The sequence below is a fragment of the Hylobates moloch genome, unplaced genomic scaffold, assembly GCF_009828535.3.
Source record: "Hylobates moloch isolate HMO894 unplaced genomic scaffold, HMol_V3 SCAFFOLD_4, whole genome shotgun sequence".
NCBI lineage: Eukaryota > Metazoa > Chordata > Mammalia > Primates > Hylobatidae > Hylobates > Hylobates moloch.
The window spans coordinates 109,179,779-109,202,334 of record NW_026652279.1 but is presented as its reverse complement, the minus strand read 5'-3'; the positions used below and the strand labels follow the sequence as shown (position 1 = coordinate 109,202,334).

General features: G+C 36.9%; 1 protein-coding gene across 1 annotated transcript in view; it reads left to right on the top strand.

Annotated features, from left to right (window-relative positions):
* The window catches only part of LOC131383394 (syncytin-1-like), a 186,081-nt gene that overhangs the window by 70,747 nt on the left and 92,778 nt on the right, over positions 1-22,556 (top strand). Inside the window, exons 2-3 of the mRNA XM_058438200.1 lie at positions 7,225-7,396; positions 9,949-10,008. Coding sequence (XP_058294183.1) covers positions 7,225-7,396; positions 9,949-10,008 — 232 coding nt within the window. The remainder of the gene's footprint in view (positions 1-7,224; positions 7,397-9,948; positions 10,009-22,556) is intronic.

The window sequence follows — 22,556 nt, the reverse complement described above, 5'->3', positions numbered from 1 at the left end:
TTTCTTTCTTTCTTTCTTTCTTTCTTTCTTTCTTTCTTTTTTCTTTTTTTTGAGACAGAGTCTTGCTCTATCACCGAGGCTGGAGTTCAGTAGCAGGATCTTGGCTCACTGCAACCTCCACCTCCCAGGTTCAAGTGATTCTCCTGGCTCAGCTTCCTGGGTAGCTGGGATTACAGGTGTCCACCACCTGCAATTTTTGTATTTTAGTAGAGATGGGGTTTCACCATGTTGGCCAGGCTGGTGTCAAACTCCTGACCTCAGGTGATCCACCCGCCTTGGCCTCCCAAAATGCTGGGATTACAGGCATGAGCCGCCATGCCTGGCCTGCATTGTGATTTTTTGATAGTCAAACATTAATGTACTGAGCAGAATAAACTGGTATAAGTAGTCATTCAGTAATGTGATGGTGAGATGAGGGGACAAGGGAAGTGTTCTACAGGCCTATGATTAGGTCTCAGCCTTTTAGTAAGCCTGTGCTTCTGTTCTGTGAACTTCGCAATTATTTATCCATTTTTTTCCTCCCCTTAGGTGAGATAGGATGGCTAGAACTGACTGATATTTTTTCTGATATTTACAATGAGAACCTAGTCAAACTCCTGGAACTAAACCTCATAAAATTGTGGGGGCTTCCTATGACTGAGTCACCTTGCAGTTATTTTTAACTCTCAGAGTTGTCTAGCAATTTGTCAATTACAGTTCAGGCTTTCCCACAGCAGCCCTGGTTCTTGTGGCATTTTCCGCTTAGAAGTCTCTGTTCTGGTAAGTTGCAACTCCCTGTGTTCACCTGTTTCTCCAATATTCGGGGCAGTCTTTTTGTTTGTTTATTTTCCCTGTGTCCTCACTTCTCTTACGGATTCTAGAACAGTTGTTGGTTTTTCAATCGGTTCAGCTTTTTACTTGTTAAGATGGAGTGTTGACTTCCAGGCTCTTAGACACAAAACTAGAAACTGGCTCTTCCCTTACTGTTAACAAAGATAATTAGGCCTCCAATTTTTAATTTTTATTTTTCCTTAGATTAACAAGTTGAATCTCTATTCTCAGATTTTTAAGTCCTGAAGTCAGCAACACAACAGAAACAAGAGGAGCAGAGGAATTCTTTGAACATCAACTCCTGCAATTAAAGCAGAAAAAACACTTCCCACTCTGTTTGTGATCTCTTCAGGGATTAGGCCATTTCTCATTTACTGCCGAGAGTTTCTATTATGTTACCAATTAATTGTTCTAGTTAAGAGAGATAAAAAAATAAATCCTCCTTTCTTTTAAAGACAGGTAGCTTCTCTGCAACAATTTGTCTTCATTTCCTAAAGATGCAGTCTTTTTAGTTACTACTCTATGTAAGAGATAGAAAATGTTTTGCCTGAGAATCAGAAAGATCCTTTTGACAATATGCTGATCTCTGGAACAGGGTAGGAGTGAACTGGGGGACCTGTGGGACCTGGGCTTTGATATTTTTCAGAATCGGAGCCCCGCGACACTGGAAGCACATTTAATGGTTTCCACCAAGGATGGAAAACCATGTTTGCCTGGTTTATATTCGTCGAAAATTTAGACTTGAAAATTCTTCAGAAAATTGGCAATTATTTTTTGCTAATCAATCTAGTCCAGCCTTAAGATACCTTCTCCCCTTCTTAGTCCACATGTTTTTGCCCGAGTCAAATCTCCAAATATTATGGTGATTACAGAGAATAAAAGGATTCTGGAAAAAAAGTTTAGATTTGGAAACAAATATTTGTCCATATATCGTCCCAAAGAAGCTCAGAGTTACTTGTAGGACTAAATCCATTTTATTTGGCTCCAGGATTGAGTTTATATGAGGATTTCCAGATTAGCAATGAAGTAAACCTGAACACTTAGAACCCATCCTGGTAAGACATATTTCTGGGGATTGATCCATTTATAAAGCTGGCTTCTTAGGATGTCTTTGATCCTGTTACTGCTTCTTAGGCTTGCAAATCAGGCTGTTCAACTTGTGTGAAAATAAAGTTCTAGAAGTAAAGACATTTGGAATTAAATAAAATCTTTCAATTTTGTTGAAATATTGACCTTGCATCACCATCCCCCTACACCCTACACCCCAAGTAAAATTAACGCATGTTATAACTTTGGAGGTATCTTTATTTAGCCCAATGGAGTTGAAAGACCTTTTCTTCTAAAGCAGACAGCTACCTTTTAAAATAATGTTTCTAATATTCTAGATTTCTACTGTGAGCTCTTCAATATAAATATCAACTCAACAGAGGTTAAATTTACAGTTTGTATTTTAGGCTACATGCCCAAAGCTAACCTTAAAATTCTACCTAGCATGGAAAACGTAGGGAAGCAAAATGTTTATCATCATTGACTTCATCTACTCTGGTATAATTGATAGGCGTTTAGTATAAAAAAAGAATTTAATCATGTGATATAAGCACACAGTTAGTAGATGAATGGGCTAATTTGATTATCCAGATTTTAATAAAGCACTTTGCTACTGTGCTTCATGAAGCCAACTTAGAAAATTAAGTCACATTAGCTCAGATGTGAATATTGTCACAAGGGCTCAATTTTGGTCAAATTCTCATAAAAAAAGAATAATGATGGTCATTAATGTATTAAAACCACAGGAGGATGTCCAGAGTAGTGCCTCAGGAAATGGGCATGAGACTGGCTTCAGATAATGTTTCCATTAATAATATAAATATTATAGTGGAGGAGAGGCAGAAAGACGGTTTCTCAATGGGCTTGATAAATTGTCATTCTGCATAAATAAATCCTTCATTTTTATTTTAACCTACTGAACATCAGGCATAATCAATAATCATCCAGAAAACTCTTGGCCATTTTAAATACTCTTAAATCCTTTTCGTGAAAGTAATTTCATATTTAAGTTAAAAATAAGTTGCATTAACTTTTTAAATTTGTTCCTTCCAGAATGTGTAAACCAGTTTATGTTAACTATTTTGCACCATCATGTGTGAGATAGCACAACAGGACTAAAATAACTTCTCCAAGATGTGAGAGAGAGCTGCCGCACCGCATTTTGAAGCATTGGCGAAGCACCTACATTCATGTTTAGAAGTCCTTTCCTGAGAAGATTGTTAAGGATTGGAATCAGCCACTTTGAATATTTAGAAACTTTTTTTAAGGAAAAGTTATTGGCATTAATATGTACAATCCTGGAGGCAGAGGGTGAACTAGATGATGTTTAAAAATTATAAATAGACAAGGAGGTACCTTCATGTTTGTGAAATAATCTAGGGACTGTGTGTTGAGTTCAAGTTATTCTTTTAATCTGTCATTTTGGAGCCTAATATTTTTGAAATTAACTGAAAAGTGGCACCTTAAGAGCTCAGTTTTGTTTTTCCTCCTTTCTACCCTAGTTAAGGCAGAGCCCAGACAGTATGTTTTGATATTACCTAACGGGTAACCTGTATGAACTATTTTTATTTTGCGATTTTTGCTCTTGTCATTTGTAAAGTACTTGATTTTAAAAACCAGGTCCTCTCATTCAGCACAACACTGGTTTCTGGGGCAGAGGTGAGGCTGCATCTGTGTGTGGTCAGGTGAGGTGCTGAGGAGGATGAGCTTACTGGCTCATCACTAGAAAGATGGGGACCCTTATCACTAAGATCTCAAGAAAGTGTTAGGTGAGCCTGGTTTATATTGGCTAGGGGTTTGAACCATGGCTGTGTTGCAGATTTTCTGTGACTCTCCAAAAGAGTGATTGTGAAGATATCAACCGTATGGGGCACTGTGGTAGACTAAATAATGGTCCCCCAAATGCCCATGCCCTATTCCCCAGAACCTGTATAAATGTTACCTTAGAGACTTTGCAGATGTGATTAAGGATCTTGAGTTGGGGAGATTATTATGGGTTATCTGTGTGGGCCTTAAATGTCATCGTAAGAATCCTTATATGAGAGAGGCAGGGTGAGATTTGACTAGCAGCAGAGAAAAAGATGGGGTGGTGGCAAAAGCAGAGAATGCAGTGAAGTGCTTTGAGGATGGAGAAAAGGGCCACAAGCCAAAGCTGAGACCTCACTAGAAGCCAAAAAGAGGCAAAAAAATGGATCCTCCCCTCAGAACTTCCAGGGAAAAACAATCCCTGCTGGCACCTTGATTTAAGCCCAGTGAGAAACATTTCAGACTTCTGACTTCCAGAACTCTGAGAAAATAAATTTGTGTTGTTTTAAACCACTAAGCTTCTGGTAATTTGTTACTGCAGCAATAGAAAATGAATGCGGCCATTATTCACAAGGAATGTCCCACCAGTGTCACTAAGGCACAAGTGTGAGGATCAATATTGTTACATGTAACACTAAGGACACAGTTGTAAACAGATTCAAAGACAAGGTTCTGGGGAAGATAATACCATGCGCATGAACATAATTAAAGCTTCTAAGGTCTAATATCAGTATTTGAAATGCATAAAGGAAATGATCAGAATGATCAATAAAGAGAATACACCAAAAAACAGTAACTTGGATATGAGTAAAGCCCTGTTACATCCGGAGGAACGCTATATTGGAAATCATGGCAAAGATCTTGGGCTGCTGGGACAAAACCCCTAAAACCTCAGCATATAAAAGATTTATAAAAAGTCTTCCAAGCAGATCGGTAGCTTCCTCTATTATCTAGTTGCCTGACCCCAAGTTAGCTTTCCTGGGAGCAGACAATCATTCCGTAAAACCTACTATAGAACTGAACCTCTTAGATCTCAGTTAAGCTGAGTTTCATAAAAGGTGACAGGTCCTTGGGGCTGAGAGCAGGATTCCACTTTTTTGCTTGGCTTTTTTAGCACAGTTCACATGATTAGCATTAAAGAGGAGAACAAAGGATGAGAAGAGGTAAGGTTCCCAGGCTAGGTCAAGCTCAGGACAACTTTTTGCTGCGTGGTTCCAAAAATGGGTAGATTGTTTTCTTGCTGTTAGTTGGCTGAGGTATATCAAACCTTGAAACTGCCCAATTTTATGGAACAAAAGATCACACAAGCCTAGAGAATCAATAAAGTGCTGGCAATAGGATTTCTTCCAGTGAAACAGGCACATTGAATTTCTCAGGAAATTATTTCAATTCCTAGAGAAAACTGCATTCAGCTTCTTGATTATTGTACAATTTATCTCAGGGGTTTTTCATTCTCTTTGGAGTAAAGTGTTTGCTTTCCAGAGAAAACAGCAAACCATTATTTAAAACTGCTTCAAATCAGTAAAATAGTAGACCGAAGCAAACTGGTATGAAGTATGTAGACTCTGCTGATTAGAGCTGTTTCTAATAAAATGCATCCTTGGAAAAAGGTAATATATTTGCTAAGAAACTCGGCCAGATGAATAGAAAAATATAGAAAACAATATTTTCTGACTGTAGCAAAGATAATATATTATTTTGCTCTGAGGGTCCAGAGTAAGTAGGGTGCTAATGGCTATGTGAAACATTTTGGCCTTTATCTATGGGAAAATAAAAAGCTTTTGAAGGGTTCTGTGTGGGGTGGGGGTGTAATATAACTGGATTTGCATTTTGAAAAGGTTGTTCTGGTGCCATGTGGAGACTGGATTGGAAAGGGGCAAAGGTAGATAGGAGAAGCTAGTTAGGAGAATGCTGCAGTAGACCAGGCTAGAGATAATGGCATATTTGGGGCTTAGGGGACAATAATGGAACCAGAAAAAGGTGAAAAAAATCCAGAGAGACTTGGGAAAGAATATGAAATAACTTATTAATGACTTGAATATGGAAGGAGGTATTAAGAACTCCTAAATTATCAGTGCTTGGAGCAACAAGGTTATATAGCTTTTAAAGATTTAGCATCCATTGATTTGATTGATTGATTGGTAGGCTCTAGCTGAGCTCCACAGGCTGGAGTGCAGTGTTGCGATCACAGCTCACTGCAGCCTCCATTGTCTGGGCTCGACAATCCTCCCACCTCAGCTTCCCAAGGAGCTGTGACCACAGGTGCACACCACCATGCCTGGGTGACTTTTTAAAAAATTTTTTTGTAAAGATGGGGTCTCCCTCTGTTGCCTAGGCTGGGCTTCAATTTCTGGGCTAGAGTGATCCTCCCACCTTGGCCTCCCAAAAGTGTTGGAATTACAGGAGTGAGCCATCATGTCCAGCCCCTTTTCAATCTTTAAACTGTGTTTTAGATACAAATGTTCCCATCTGACATTTTGCAAAAAATATACATTGCACTAAAATGTGGAGATTTGGGGAAGAAATCTGTCCTGGGAAAGCTTACAAGTTAAAAATCAATATTGAAACATACTTTTATTTATTTACGAAACTTGGTATAAAATTTAGTTCTCTAAGAGCATGCCAATAGTCCACTTTATCTCCAACATTTAATTCCAGTTTAATGAAGGAATTGGATGATTACTTCAGAATTTTGAAATAAAAAATTCTCCTGAATAAGAAAAGTTAGTTACTTTCTGCTATTTTAAAGAACCAGAATTTATAAAATACACTTACCTTGAGATCTTCTTGGTCAAAGTTTCATAGTGTCATACGTTCTGGTAAAGCTGATATGTCACAACTATTTTTGGAGTCCATGACACCTCTGATGTCTATTTCTGGTTGCCATGGCTATGAGAAGTGGGTGTCCCAGAAACAGGATGACTTACATTTTTGTTTACTCATTTTATCTTGACTCTACTTTTTAATAAACATCGCTGTTACTATAAAAAATATCTCCGTTTGGGCTGGGTGCAGTGGCTCAAGCCTGTAATCCTAGTCAGACCCTATCAGTGCTCCTCAAAGCTCAAGTCCATCAGCGCAGGGCCATACAACTAATACCCCTACTTATAGGGTTAGGAATGGCTACTGCTACAGAAACCGGAATACCAGGTTTATCTACTTCATTATCCTACTACCACACACTCTCAAAGGATTTCTCAGACAGTTTGCAAGAAATAACAAAACCTATCCTTATTCTACGGTCCCAAATAGACTCTTCGGCAGCAGTGACTCTCCAAAACCACTAAGGTCTAGACCTCCTTACTGCTAAGAAAGGAGGACTTTGCACCTTCTTAGGGGAAGAGTGTTGTTTTTACACTACCAGTCAGGGATCGTATGAGATGCCGCCCAGCGTTTATAGGAAAAGACTTCTGAAATCAGACTCCTTTCAAACTCTTATATCAACCTCTGGAGTTGGGCAACATGGCTTCTCCCCTTTCTAGGTCCTGTGACAGCCATCTTGCTATTACTCGCCTTCGGGCCCTGTGTTTTTAACCTCCTTGTCAAATTTGTTTCCTCCAGGATCGAGGTCATCAAGCTACAGATGGTCTTACGAATGGAACCCCAAATGAGCTCAACTAACAACTTCTACCGAGGACCCCTGAACCAACCCACTGACCCTTTGGCTGGCCTAGAGAGTTCCCCTCTGGAGGACACTAACACTGCAGGGCCCCTTCTTCGTCCCTATCCAGCAGTAAGTAGCTAGAGCAGTCATTGTCCAATTCCCAACAGCAGCTGGGGTGTCCTGTTTAGAAGGGGGATTGAGAGGTGAAGCCAGCTGGACTTCCTGGGTCGAGTGGGGACTTGGAGAACTTTTCTGTCTAGTTAGAGGATTGTAAATGCACCAATCAGTGCCCTGTGTCTAGCTAGAGGATTGTAAATGCACCAATCAGCACTCTGTAAAATAGACCAATCAGCAGGACATGGGCAGGGACAAATAAGGGAATAAACGCTGGCCACCCCAGCCAGCAGCAGCAGCCTGCTGGGGTCTTGTTGCACATTGTGGAAGCTTTGTTCTTTTGCTCTTCACAATAAATCTAGCTGCTGCTCACACTTTGGGTCCATGCCACCTTTAAGAGCTGTAACACTCACTGCAAAGGTCTGCAGCTTCATTCTTGAAGTCAGCGAGACCAAGAACCCAGCAGAAGACACACTAGCACTTTGGGAGGCCAAGGCAGGTGGATTGCCTGAGCTCAGGAGTTCAAGACCAGCCCAGGCAACATGGTGAAACTCTGTACTAAAATACAAAAAATTAGCTGGGCATGTTGGCTTGCGCCTGTAATCCCAGCTACTCAGGAGGCTGAGACAGGAGAGTCATTTGAACCTGGGAGGCAGAGGTTGCAGTAAGCCGAGATCGCACCACTGCACCCCAGCCTGAGCGACAGAGTGAGACTCTATCTCAAAAAAAAAAAAAAAAAAAAAAGAAATCCGTTTGGGGGCTAACTTAAATGGACATCTGACCACGAGATCAAAAAGGAATTTCAGCATAAAGGAAAGTTACTGGTCAGCAAGTAATCACGGCTTTTGGTAGGCAACCTATTATATGGTAATTATCTCATTTGCTTCATATTTAACATCATAAAGATGGCCCATTCTGAAATTTTATAACCAAATATTGATTATAATAGTTTCATGATTTCATTAGACAAAACCAGTGCACACTAGTTAATGTTCTGTGGTGGCTAGAGAGATTCTGTGGTTAACTACAACTGAAAACTTAATCTCTTTTAGAAAAGATAGAAAAAAAATTTTTGCTAGGGAGCTAAGCCTGTTTATGGGAACCATGTGAACAGTGAGGAGGAAGCCTAGAGGTGTTGGCTAAATTTACTAAATGAGAGGGGCAGGAGAGTAATAGAGTATAACAGAAGTCTTAGAATGGCTTGCTTTTTTTTTTTTTTTTTTTTTTACTTACTCTCTCCTGGGAGTGCCCTTTAAGGCTCTTTTCTGAAGGCTAAGTAGAAACAAAAAGAACAATCCTATAGGGTTCGTTGAGCAGTTCACCTAGTTATGCACAAGGGAGATGAAAAAGGTTACAGGATTCTAGACAAGCCCGTCTATGAATTTTAAGGGAAAACCAAGCCAATGGAGGGTACTGAATTTTGAAATGCTGTCTGGTTGTTTCAGTTCATATTTTAATTAAATACAGTAAACAATAGAAATGGGAAAACATCTGTAAACCTTCAGGAAATAATTATCTCTTGAGTAATAATGGAAGATACTGGCAGTCTAAAAACTGATGCCAGAGGGATTTGATTGCTGTTTCGGTGGAACCACAGAATTAATTGATAACTGAAGTGCTGCAGAGACAATATCCTTTGTTTTTTGGTGAAGCACACAGAAAAGTGTCTTGCAAAGTTTTTACACACAAATGTGGATCGAATAGGGACTGAGTCACATGAATTGAAAGCTTGTGAAAGAGAATTGCTGAAGAGGATTGTGACCTAGACAGGCATCCACTTTGGTGTTAAGTCTTTCCTTAACTATTATTGAGTTAGGAGAAGACTATATTGCAATCATTTTTTTAGATATTAATTAAATGGACTATGTTACACATACCAAATAATCTAGTTGATTTGTGACATCATTTGACAGTCTGGTCTGTAGCAGAAGTCAAATGAGAATGGAGTTTGAAAATCCAGAGGGACTTCTCAAATGAAAAGAAATCGAATAACTATAGAAGTAATATATGTATTATACAAATATTGGAAAATGTAGAAATTTCAAAAAAAATTGAAATCACCCAAATCCACTTTCACTCCTTTCTGTTTGAGAAATTCAGTCTAGCTACCAAAACTAGTTTTAAGTAGCTAAATTCTTATTAAGCTCGCCTTTATTTTTCTCTCTTCTAACCTCACACATTTCAGTTGCCGCTTCTTAATACTTCTTACCCCATTATATTAGGTTGGTGCAATAGTAATTACAGTTTTTACCATTTGATATACATATCTGAAATTGTAATTGTTTATTCATTAATTCAGCAAATACATAATGAGTACTACAGCAGGTGCTGGGGCATAATTTAGACACAGATTTGTATTCTAGCTTTTCCATATAATATTATATCACAGGCAGTTTTCAATATACTTATTTTTCAAACATGTGCTTTTAATATTTTATTATATGGCTATATCTTATTTATTTCTACCCCTCACCTATTATTGGAAACTAACTTTTACCATTTTCAATAATTCTATAATAAATATCTTAAACCATGTATTTCTTAGTATCTCTAATTTATTTCCTTAGGTTAGAGTCCTGAAGACTCCAGAACAATATTACTATATTCCGAGATTACTAGAATGCCAGGTAAGGCCCTTGTTACATATTGCAAAATATCTTTCTAGAAATCTTTCCAAAAGTTTTTATGAACTTTCCTTCTCACAATCAGTCCTATTTTAATCCAGCTTTGTCAATGTTTAGTATCTCACACATTTTAGTAGCCTCTGTTTTGATTAAATTTTGTTAAATAAAAGTATGCTTCTTATTTTAATATGTATTTATTTGATTACTAGTGAGGTGAGGAAAAAAACCTTTTTTCTTTTGATATTTGTCTGAAAAAAGATATATATATATTTTAAGGTATATATATATGTGTATATATATATACATACACACACTACTAATACTTGATATATATATGTGTATATATATGTGTATATATATATGTGTATATATATATATATGTGTATATATATATATATATATATACACATATATATATAACTTTAAGCTAATGGTTCTCCTAGGGGACATTTGGCAATGTCTAAACACATTTTTGGTTGACAATACCAGAGGTGGAGGACAGGAGAGGTGGGTGGGGTGGGATTGCTACTGATATCTGCTAGGTACTCCCCACTCTCAAGAATTATCAGGTCCTAATGTCAGGAACACTGCCCTGCCAACACCTTGATCGTAGCCCAGTGAGACTTGTGTTGGACTTCTGATTTACAGAACTGTAGGAAATTATTATGAGGCCAAGGCTGGCTTAGTGGAAGAGGCTGCAGGGATTAGAAATGTCTGCAATTAATGCAGGACTGGAGGAGTGGCAGCACACCACATTCTTGCATGCTAGGCAAACCCAACTTCCAAAGGTCACTACCAGATAGAGTCATCATGAGAGGCAAGTGGAAAGTAGAGATTATTGGTCCTTCAATGTCTTTTTTGGTTAAGGCTGTAGTGACAAAGCCTTAAAGAGTTGGAAGCACAGATGCTTAGCTGGTCATAGAGCCAGCTATAGGGATCTCAAATACTGAGTCATCCATCAGATTCTTAGAGGTCAGCCTCGTCTAGCAAACAATGTTACAATTTCTCCAAATTGAGAAACTACCTGAAGAAGTGAAGTAAAATAAATGGATCAGAATTTTCAAGTTTGACAAAAGAAACAGTAGAGTTGGAGTAGTAGGTAGGAGGCTAGGAAGAAATCAATAAATAATATGTTTTTGGAAGTTGCTAATGGTGATCAATAAAAATGTTTTCAGTTGTCATTTGAGCACTTGAAAAGTTTTTTCATAAATACTTTGAGGAGAGAAAGATTGTTGGGATAAATCAGTTTCCTTGAAGAGTAAAAGCCAAATGTCAAATCATGTAACTAGAAAATATGAAAAAAAGCAAGTTCAAAGTCTGGAAAAATTAAACTGTATGTAACAGATAAATCAAGTGAAGTGAATATTTAAAAAATATTCTATATATATATATGTCAAGTGAATATTGGCAATGTTCTATATATATATATCTAGTGAATATTTTATATATATCTTAATTATTGAGAATAAAAGAGCCATAAAATGGACATTAAAGATTCACAGAAGGTCTACAATGGATTGCATACATCATATTATTATGATAGCAAATATAGCACAACATGGAATGGATTTAGTTACACACTTTGAACCAGAAATGGAAAAGTTTCTGTTTCAAATTGCTGAGTACATCTACATGATGCTTTTTGGTAAGTCTAAAGTGTGATAAATTTCAAAGTCTGAAATAGGATGTGAGAAATTGTATAATATCATTACATGCTTTGAGTTATTTAAGTTTGGGAGGGAAATTTTGAATTACATACTTTAATGCATTTCTGAAGAGACATTTATAGTATACTTTAATAGAAAGGGTTTGGAAATTGGAATCCAATGACCTAGGTTTGAACTTGGTGTTGTCACTTACCTTGCAGTGTGACCTTTGACAGATCTGTTAAATACTTAGCCTTCAATTTTATTATTGATACAATAATGAAGAAGCTAGATAGAAGGGAGATTTAGCTGTAGTATAGTAACCAGTGAGTATTTATGGTTGCTTTCCCTGACTGGTTGGTCTTGCTTAGCAGGCAACTGTCCCTTGTTCCCCACAATGCAAACTCATCTATAATGGCACAAAACAGACCAATCGTTGCCTGGGTAGAAGGTAGGGTGTGGGAGAGGGTACAAAGATGTGCAAGGAAAATTTTGGGTCTGATGAATAGGTTCATTATATTAATTGTGATGATGGTTACACAGGTGTATACACAGATTTACTCAGTTTGCTGAGTGTCAATTATACTTTAATAATTTTTTACACTGTCTGAAGGACTTCTTTTTGGCATTTCTCATAGTGTGGGTCTGTTGATGATTAATTCTTTCAGCTTTTGAGTGCCTGAAAACATATTATATTATCTTCATTTAAAGAGATATTTTCACTGGGTACAAAATTCTACATTGATAGTTTTATTATTTTACTACTTTAAAAATGCTGCTTCAATGTCTTCTCACTTGCAATGTTTCTGATCAGAATTATGCCATTGTTTTTATTTTTGTTCCTCTTTACATAACATGTCTTCTCTTTTTTTCTGCTTTTAAGATTTTTCCTTTTATCATTGATTTGGTGCCATTTTATTATGGTTATGATATGCCTTGGTGTAATATTTTTGATGTTTCCTGTGCTTGGAGTTTCGGTTCTGTGAGTTTACAGTTTTTTCATCAAATATAAAAAAGTTTTCTCCATTATTTCTTCAAATATTTTTTTCTATCGCCCTTGGCTTCTTTGGGTGTTTCAACTTCATGTATATTAATCTATTTAAAGCTACCTTACAGCTCACTGATACTTGGGGGTTTTTTTTCTAATTTTTTTTAATCTGTAGGTTAGTAAACAAAGATAAATAAAATTAACATATATTTTATTTCTTTATCTTCATGTTTACTAACCTTCTGCAAGATCTGATTTTCTATCAATCTCATCCATTGTATTTTGCATATCAATTGTAATTTTCCCCTCTAGAATTACTAATTGATTTTTTTCATGGTTCTGCTAAACTTCTTGAACATCTTAAATAGTTATAATAACTGTCTTAATGTATTTTTCTGCTAATTTTAACATTTAACATTTGTGCCAGTTCTGGACCAATTTAGATTGGTTTATTTTTCTCATCATTATAGCTATATTTTCCTACTTCTTTTGTGTGCCTGGTGATCTTTGATTTTTGTATTCCTGTAAATATGCTTGAGCTTTTTTTGGTATGTATTTAAAGTAGTTGGAAAGTGATTTTTTGTGTGTGTGGAGGATGGGTTGCTTGTATGATTTAAGTGGGACCAGAGCAGCATTTAGTCTAGGGCCAAATATTACCTGCTAGTAAGACAAGACCCTTGTGAGTAATCTACCCAATACTCTGTGAATTATACATTTTCTAGTTTGTCTGGTGGGACGTGTAGATCCTTTGTTCCTTTCTTCCTCTTTTTGTCTTTGTGATTAGACAATTTTCTGTAGTGGTATGTTTTGATTTCTTTATCTTCTGTGTATCTTATACAGGTTTTTGCTGTGGTTATCGTGAGGCTTACGTGTAACATCTTATAAGTATAAGCATCTATTTTAAGCTTATAACAATTTAATGTTAATCCAATGGTGGATTGAAGTATGAGTCCAGTATTTGTTCCATTGGATTTTATTTAAAAAATACCGTGTCATTGAGCATCAATTATCACAAATGTTGATGAGCTCCTACAAGATTCCTATGGGACTCCAGTCACTTCTGAATCTTAGTGTTCTGACACATATCTAGAAAGAAAATTTAAAGGTATCTTTGATAGTTAAATATTTTTTTAAAAGAAAAACTGGTATAACCTAAAAAGAAGTAGAAATGGATCTCAAAAATAATATGATCTCAAATCAAATGTCCAAAGGTTCAAATAAAATTTTTAAATCAATTCAATGGATTATTAAACACTATTTGGCAAACATGAATATTATGGGTAAGGTAACAATATAGAAGATGATATAAATTTAAATGCAAAATAAAATTCACATTTCAAAATTGAGATAAACATTTTTGGGTGTCATAGTGATTTTATTAGTTTTACAAACATTTCTTAAGTGCTTTAAATACGTTATTTAAAATTATAGCATCAAAAAATGCAACATTTGGGGGTAAATAACAATGGCTAGAATGTATAGAGCACTTTTAGAGCTTTCACCAACATTATCTTGAGTATCAAGGATAAACCTGGAAGCGGAGTAATGTCAGCAAGATGGTAGAGTAGGAGATCTCAGCCTTCATTCTCCCAACAAAGAACAATTAAATAGCTATTCACAAACACAAATAACTCTGGAAAAACCCCAGAGTCCACTGAAGCAGTTACAGTGGAAGAAATAATCCCAAAATTACTTCACAAAAAGGCTAAGAAGGACAGTTTCATTTTGACTCCATCTCCTTCCCATCTTCCAGGCCAGCACTGCTCAGCACAGAGCAGGAATTCCATAGCTTGTAAGTTCCCTTCACAAGGAAAAGGAGAGGGGGGTAAAGCAGCTTCCCCAGCTTTTCAGGGCACTGACCAAGTGACCAGCTACAGTTTTACCCCACCCAGACTGCTGGGGAGACTGGCATGCCTGAGACATCTGAAGATGCCTGGGTATAAAGAAGATAGATAGATGCTATCATTATGAGCCAGATGCTGGGAACCACAGCAGTCCTCAATGGCCTGCTCTGCATAGGTCTCCAGCAACCTTCCCCACAAGGCACCTCAACAGCCCGTACGGCCACCACCACACACTCCCCACTCCCCACAGCTTTGACTGCCAAGAACCCTGCAATGTGCTCTTTAGCAGACCCCAGCAGCTTGCTCTAGAGGACTCCAGCAGCTTTAGTAAGGAAACTAATAGCCAGCACAGCTGCAGTGGACCACCTACAGCCTTCACCATGGAGGGCCATGTAGCTTTTCACCTTTATCGTCTTCAGGTACCTGAGTCACCATCTCTCTCTCTCCTTTCCAGAGTCACCCCAGCTGCTGCTGACCCAGGAACCTCAGTCCAGAGACCCTACACTGCCAACACATACATGCCTGCATATAGCCTTGAGCCCCAGCCCCCACTTCCATATGCATACTTGTGCCTGACCCCTTGTATTAGTCAGGGTTCTCTAGAGGGACAGGACTGGACTAATATAGATGTATATATAAAGGGGAGTTCATTAAGGAGTATTGACTCACACAATCACAAGGTGAAGTCTGACAATAGGCCGTCTGCAAGCTGGGGAGCAAGGTAAATGCAACCCCTCTGCATTTTTCAAAACCTGTGCATACTCAAGCCCTGAAGTCAACCCTCCAGAATCTGTATATATGAAAATTTGGCCCTCTTTGTACGTGGGTTTTGCATCCTACAAATACTATAGTTTCAGTCTGTGTTTGGTTGAAAAAAATCCCCTTATTAGCAGACCTGCACAGTTCAAACTTACGCTGTTCAAGGGTCCACTGGATTTGATTTTTAAAAACATTGTTATTAAAATGACTTTCACCTGTTAATTTATATGTTTTCTTAATGTGGCCATTAGAAAATTTAACATTACTGTGTGGCTTGCATTCTATTTCTGTTAAGCAGCGTATGCAGCCTTGGAGTCTGAGAAAGGTTTGCTTTAGATAGTATAAGGGAAGATAATTTAATAAAACTAAATAAATCTTGAACAAGGATGTAAGCAAATCCAAGAAGCACAGTTGATTATCCCAGGCTGAACCATAGTACATGTCTCATCATATGTATACAGTGATTCCTGGTGTATGCCTTACTCCAATGTAGAAAACTATCACATTTTATGCCTCAGAGCAGGATTAGAATAGGATTCTGGAGTAAGCAAATGCAGAGAAGGGATGGGTACACTGAAGCTCACTGAATTGGCTTAAACAGGCCCAAAGGGTAATTGTGTGTTAGATCATCAGCCTATAGTCTGCATGTGTGTATATGTTGTTATTGAGATCTGCAGTAAGAAGATTCCTGGGGAAACACTGGAAATGATGGGATTTTCTGTGCATAATATATATAAGTTGTCTCATCCTGGCATCTGTTAGCTGTGTGCGATTAGGGCAGTTACAATATCTCAATGTTCTTGTCATTAAATAAAAACCAACCTGACAGCAAAGGTGCTATGAGAGTTAGAAACAAGCATTTCTAGCATTGTGCCTGGCACACAATAAATATCCCTTGAGTTGTATATTAGGATGAGTCAGCATGTGTTCAGGGTTTCTGAAGAGGGCAGAAGGGGAGGACAAAAAGTCCATACTAGGCTCAAACTGTGATCCTCTCTGCCTCGTCTGTGACCTTTGACAAGTCACTAATGCTTTCTCATCTTTGATGTCCAAATGCATAAAATTGGGTTAATGACACCTTATCAGAAGAGTCAGGAGTGTGTGCCCTGAGATGTCAGTTACCCAAGGCATTGTAAGTAGCCTACAGTGACACCAGGTATCAGTTCCTGGCAAGGATACATAGACATCAAATCGTTAGGCAGAAATTTAAATTTTACTTCTATGTGGTCATCACAACCCTTGAATCTGGCAAGATTCTCTTTACTGTTACTAAAAGCTGACCCAGTACACGTCTGTATATTTCACATTTTTCCACTGAGTATGCCAATTTACTTAAGGTTTCCTACTGAAGAGGTAAAATGAACACTGATCTTGCTATAGAATCAGTCATCATAAAGCCATTTATTAAAAAGCTAAACAAACTATTTTATATTATATCATATCATGTATGCCAACTGATAAAGGGGATTACTTTACCAAGGATAGTCAAAGCGCTCGACTCTGAGCCTTTGACCTTGGTCCAGGAAGGGCCAAGGGCAACATCAGAGCGTTTCTAGAGCAGGTTCCTGGGGTGCTGTCAGGTGAGAAGGAGCCAGCCTGCCTGTGGAGTTGTGACAGCCTTCGTGGGATGAGGACTTTTACTTTGCAGAGTCAGACGTAAATGTTTTCTTTTTCATTTATTGGGTATTTATTTCTTTTATTTTTCCTTTTAACTGGGTCAATTTCTCTTTGAAAATGCCAACGTGTTTTCTTTAAAATAGCCTAAAGAGAAGTTTCTTCTTTGTTTAGAGTGAAATTAAGGTAAATCAAAAGTTACTATTTTTTAAAAATATGTAACTAACACATGTTCATTGTAGAAAATTAGAAATCACAGAAAAATAAATAAGAAAATGTAAATGAACATTCCATCATCCTGATGCAACTATCGTTAACATCATGTTATGTTTCTCCATAAATATTTTTATGGCTATGGCTATATATATATATATATATATCTCAACACATACATACACATATATATATAATTTTTAGAAAGTTGGAATTCTGTATACAAAACAAATCACACAATGATTATACTATAGAACAATTCCTGGAAGATAGTAGGTGTCTAATAAATATTGGAAGGATAAGTATATTCTTTATATCTTTTAAAACATATTATCTCATATACATTTTATTGCATTATTAAATATACTTTGCAAAATATAATTTTAAAATGGCTACCAAATATATTTTTTAAGTAATAAGCATAATTTATTTAATCAGCTTCTTATTATTAGTCACTTTAAGTTTTTCATTTCTAAATTGCTAAAATGAACGTGTCTTGTACATAGTAACTATTGTGTACAGCTCCAATTTCCTTAGAATAAATTCCTAAAGTGAAATTTTGCGGGGGGTCAAAGAATATGAACATTTTAAACCTTTTTATAAATTGTCTTCCAGAAACTTTTGTTTGAAAATTACTAATTTTACTGCAGTTAGACCAATAAGTGGGTCTCGTAATGCAATTTAACAAGAGAAACATTCTCGTTATATTAATTTTTACTTCTGTGATTACTAACATGTCTGAATAATTTGTTCTTTTTTTTTTTTTTTTTTTTTTTGCAGAGACACAGGGTCTTACCATGTTGCCCAGGCTTCCATAAATTTTCTTTTCTTTTTCTTCTTCTTTTTTTTAACAAATCATGTATTTTTAGGTAAATTTTCTAATACTCTTTGCTTGTTTTGCTCTTGGCTTCCTAATCTACTTCTTTCATTTATTAAAATCTCTTTATCCCTAAGTGGTTCTACTATAATTTTTTTTAGCAGTGCAATGATGTTTTTACATTTTATGTAATCAAGACTCATTCTTTTTCTTTATGATTTTTACCTTTTTCTTTTGTGCTTTAAAATAGCTTTCTGTGCCGTGAGACCCATTTATTGTTCAATTATTACAATTTTTTTTTCACATGCAAGTTTTCAATCCACTTCAGTCTCATTTTGGTGTAAGAAAGGGCTAACACTTTTCCTCTAGTAGTTAATCATTTATCTCCATATGATTCATTGAATAGTCCATCCTTAATGGGTTAAGTGTCACTTTTATCATAATAAACATTTGTAGGAAGGAATTGAGCTGCTTATAGTCTTTCTGTTTAGTTAGATTGATCTGCCTGTTCATTCTTAAGCTAGTACAAAACTATTTAGGTGTTTATTTCAAGTCATTTCTCCTTCTTTAAAAAAAAAAAAAGGTTTTTGGCAAGACATATTGCCTTCACTTCTCTCCTCCCTCTTCCTCACAGAGTACCTCCCCACTAATCTCAAGTCCTGACAAGTCTACCTTTGAAATACCTTTGAGTCTTCCACCTCTTTATCTTCCCACTGCTTATGATTACTCAGGCCACCAACACTTCTCCACTATTAATTGATCACCCTAGCTCCAAGCTTACCCCATCTCATTTGTTTTCTACCCTACAGCTAGTGATCTTTCTAAAATGCAATCTAATTATATGTCTCATTTTCTCAAAATCTTAAACGAATTCTCATTGGCATTATGCTAAAGTTGAAACTTCTTCAGCTTATGGTCCAATCAGTTAGTGTTTCGTTGGCAAAAATCTATTTCCTACTCTGCACCTAACAATAGCCATGCCTCTTCTGACTTGGCAGAATAAGGATGAGCTTGGGTGGGTGAATGGCTCTCACTTCTGTCTGTTTTGGTGATATCATATGGTTCTGACACTGGGGAATGTGCTAGCTGAAGTATGGTAACTGGAGGCATGAACACATGCTGTGCTTCACTGCTATAGTGATTTCCAAACTTTTCTATGCACGTGCATTGCCTGGGGATTGGTGTTAATATTCAGGTTCTGATTCAGTAGGTTGGGGGTGTAGACTGAGATTCTGCATTGCTAACAAGCTCCCCGATGATAATGCTGCTGGCCCAGAACCACACTTTGAATTCCAAGGCATCTAGCAGGTGCCTGGTAAATGTTTGCATTTTTTTTTTTTTTTTTTTTTGCTTCTTTCTCTTAGTGCATTCTAGAGGATGCAATAACACAGTATTTCAAAATATGTTAGTCTTTTTAGAAAAATAAATTTAGAGACTGTATATTTTAAGTTTAATTTCAAGTTTTGCTGTTGTAAGTAATACCGTGAATTTGAACCTTTCACCCATCTCATAGGGTTCCTGAGAAGGAGAAATATGTAAATAAAGAAATGAGAATGTGATGTACTGTGCTGTTAAGGTTTTGGATGGCTGTAATTTAATGGAGATATGAAAATGCATAAAGAAATGTGGACTGGACTTTACATTTTGATAATGAGCAAATCTTATGGTCAAAAGAAATAAAGATATTTTGGAGAGAAGGAAGGAAGCAATGAAGGGAGGGGAATATAGAAATGTGTATTGGTAACTTCTAAAGTTATGGTTTATATTTGAGAGGAAGTACAGAGTAATGGTTAAGAGAGAGGGGTCTTCTCAAGTTTGAATTCTAGCACAGCCACCTAGATGTGACTATGGGCCTAGTACATCACTAGCTGTGACTATGGGCCTAGTACACCCCTTTCTTCTTTCTCAGTTTTGTCATCTGTAAAATGGGAATTATGAGAAAATCTGTCTTATAGGGTTGCGACAATTAAATGAGATGTTAGTTGAAAACAATTAAAATAGGTCTATTTAGTGCTCAACAAATAATAGCTATTATTTGAAATGAATATGATACCACCCCAGAGAACACTGCATTTCAGCGTGTGGAAGCAACCAATCATTTGGTTCTTGTTACATTTTAAACTTGCAAACTCATATAATACTTATAACTCATGTTTGTAAATCATCATGTCATTAATTTGAATTTGAAACTACCTGCTCCAAATGGAGGTAGCCACCTGACTGCTAAGAGGGAAGAGAAATATACACGTATATTGTGTTTTTATCGGGCAAGGGACAAGAGACTGTCTCAAAACACCCCACGTTGAGGTAGATGACACCCCAGGATAACATTGCCCTATCACAGAGTTACAGCACTTTCGAATGCATTGCCCATTAAAATAAATCTAGAGCATGTCAAGTTATGTTTTCCTATCAATGATTGACAGTGCAGAGGTTGTTAAAATGACTGTACATCTTTATTAGGTGTGTAAAGGTAATTTAAATATTATTCTGGGTGCATTTTTTAAGTCAGAAGAAAATGAGGTTTGTAGACTCATTTGAAACAATCTGTACTACATGGAATTATGAGCCACATAAACTCGATGTGAATATTTATTTTGTGAACATCTGCTTGAATACAAAATATGTGGCTTAAGCAAATCTAACATGAAAAATACTGCAATCAAAACTAAAAGCATTTAAAAAGTACACTTTCTTGAAAGCAATGGATTTTATTTGCACATAGTTGATAAGGTTATAAAACAATGTTTAATAAGTAGCAAATAACAAAATGGATTTGCTGAGATAGAAAAAACTAATGAGAACTGTATAAAGAATTGCACATCCTTTCCTTCATAGTACTTCAATCAACACTGAAGGCAAAAGATATTTGAGTAAAAACTTAAAACAGACTTATAAAATTTTAATTAAACAATTTTAAATCTTATTTTTAAAATAATACATATGCTTTGAAGAAAAATTTTAAAATACAGAAAAGTATAAAAAAGAAAACACTGTTTGTAACTCTCTTCCATAATGGTATTATATATTACACTATGATAGTTTTCTTACATAGTCACTGAATATATGATTTTTAATATGTGTGGTCTCATAATGATTTTAATTCCTTTTTTGTTTTGTCCAGCAGGAAATGTCATTTGAGTAAAAATGAGTCTAATTGGCCTATCTGCAAGAAAATTCTAGGTTAGGGAGACTCTAGAGTTTAATCTTCTTTTTCTGGCAATCCACAAAATGTTGGAGTTTGTTGGAGAGCAAGGTGTTTTGTCCTATCAATTGTCTAAAGTTTACACTAGAGATAGAATTGTAGTAGCATGGCCAGAAATATTTAAAGGCCTGGAAACACACTACTGAAGTTTAGCATACACACTGAAAATGTCATTAAAGGTAGAGTTCTTAATCAAAATTGAGCGGTTTTACCCACAGAGCAATTATATGTGTCTTCTTATGGTTTAAAGAAGTAACTGGTCAACTCACTGATATAGAACATATTAGACTGCAAAGCAGGCAATGGTTATCAGTTGGCCTTGCCTTCTTAGAACATCAGCAACTTACTAGGCATCAAGTTCTAATTTAGGTGCAGTGGAACTCTCCCATTTCATCTTTTCTTTCACTGCTCCCCGCCCCTCACACTATATGATATTCGAACCCTACATGTTTGTACTGCAAACCTACATGTCTGTACTGCAAAATAGTCTCCAGGATGTTTTCTGTTGCACTTTTACCAGACAGTCTTTTCCTATTTTCATTTCACAGATAAATCAGACTTTCAAAAAATGTATTTTACGTCTATTCTGGCAGTATGGACTCATGATCCACAACACTCACTGATGAAGTCAGCCAATATTTCACCTACCCTGTCCTAATCATTGTTATGGGTGTTGAAGATACAGTGGTGAGCCAGAGAGATGAGGTCCCTCCTTCTTGGAGCTTGAATTCTAGTAGTGGGGGGGGGGGGGGACAGAAAACATGCAAATGCATACATACATATATACACACATACATTCAAATGGAAGACAATTGCCATTACCAGTAGGTGCAGAAACACTGAACAGAGTGATATGATGGACAGTGGGCAGTGGGTGAGCTACTTTTCTCAGCATGGTCCTTCTCTGCGGTGAACTGGGTTTCACTGTTGCTGCTGCAGGGAGGGGTTGCCCAACTTCATGGGCCTGAATGCAGCTGTCCATCCTGCCTGATCCTGGAGACAGGGCTGCTCGGACTTTGAGGTCCAGGAAGACTTACTGGAGGCTTTGTTTACTTTGCTTTATTCTTTTTTGTATGACAGCTTTCATGTATCTCTACTACATTTGATATTTATGTTATTTAATGTCAGGAACATTTTTGCTCTGATCCACATGTATGATAATGAAGCATCGAGGTTGTGTTATTCATCCAATTTTGGGCTGTGGGACTAACGTGATGAAAGGTGGATACATAGATTAGACATCCATGAGAACAGAATGGTGGTTGTGATCTCCAGTTTTTTTCTTCGTGTTTCCTTCATTTCTCTTGACTCTCTTTCTAAACATCTTGGGATTAGGTCCAGAATGCAAGAGGCTTGGCCCAGTGCAGTGGCTCATGCCTGTGACCCCAGCACTTTGGGAGGCTGTAGAGGGAGGATTGCTTGAGCTCAGGAGTTTGAGACCAGCCTGGACACTATAGAGAGATCC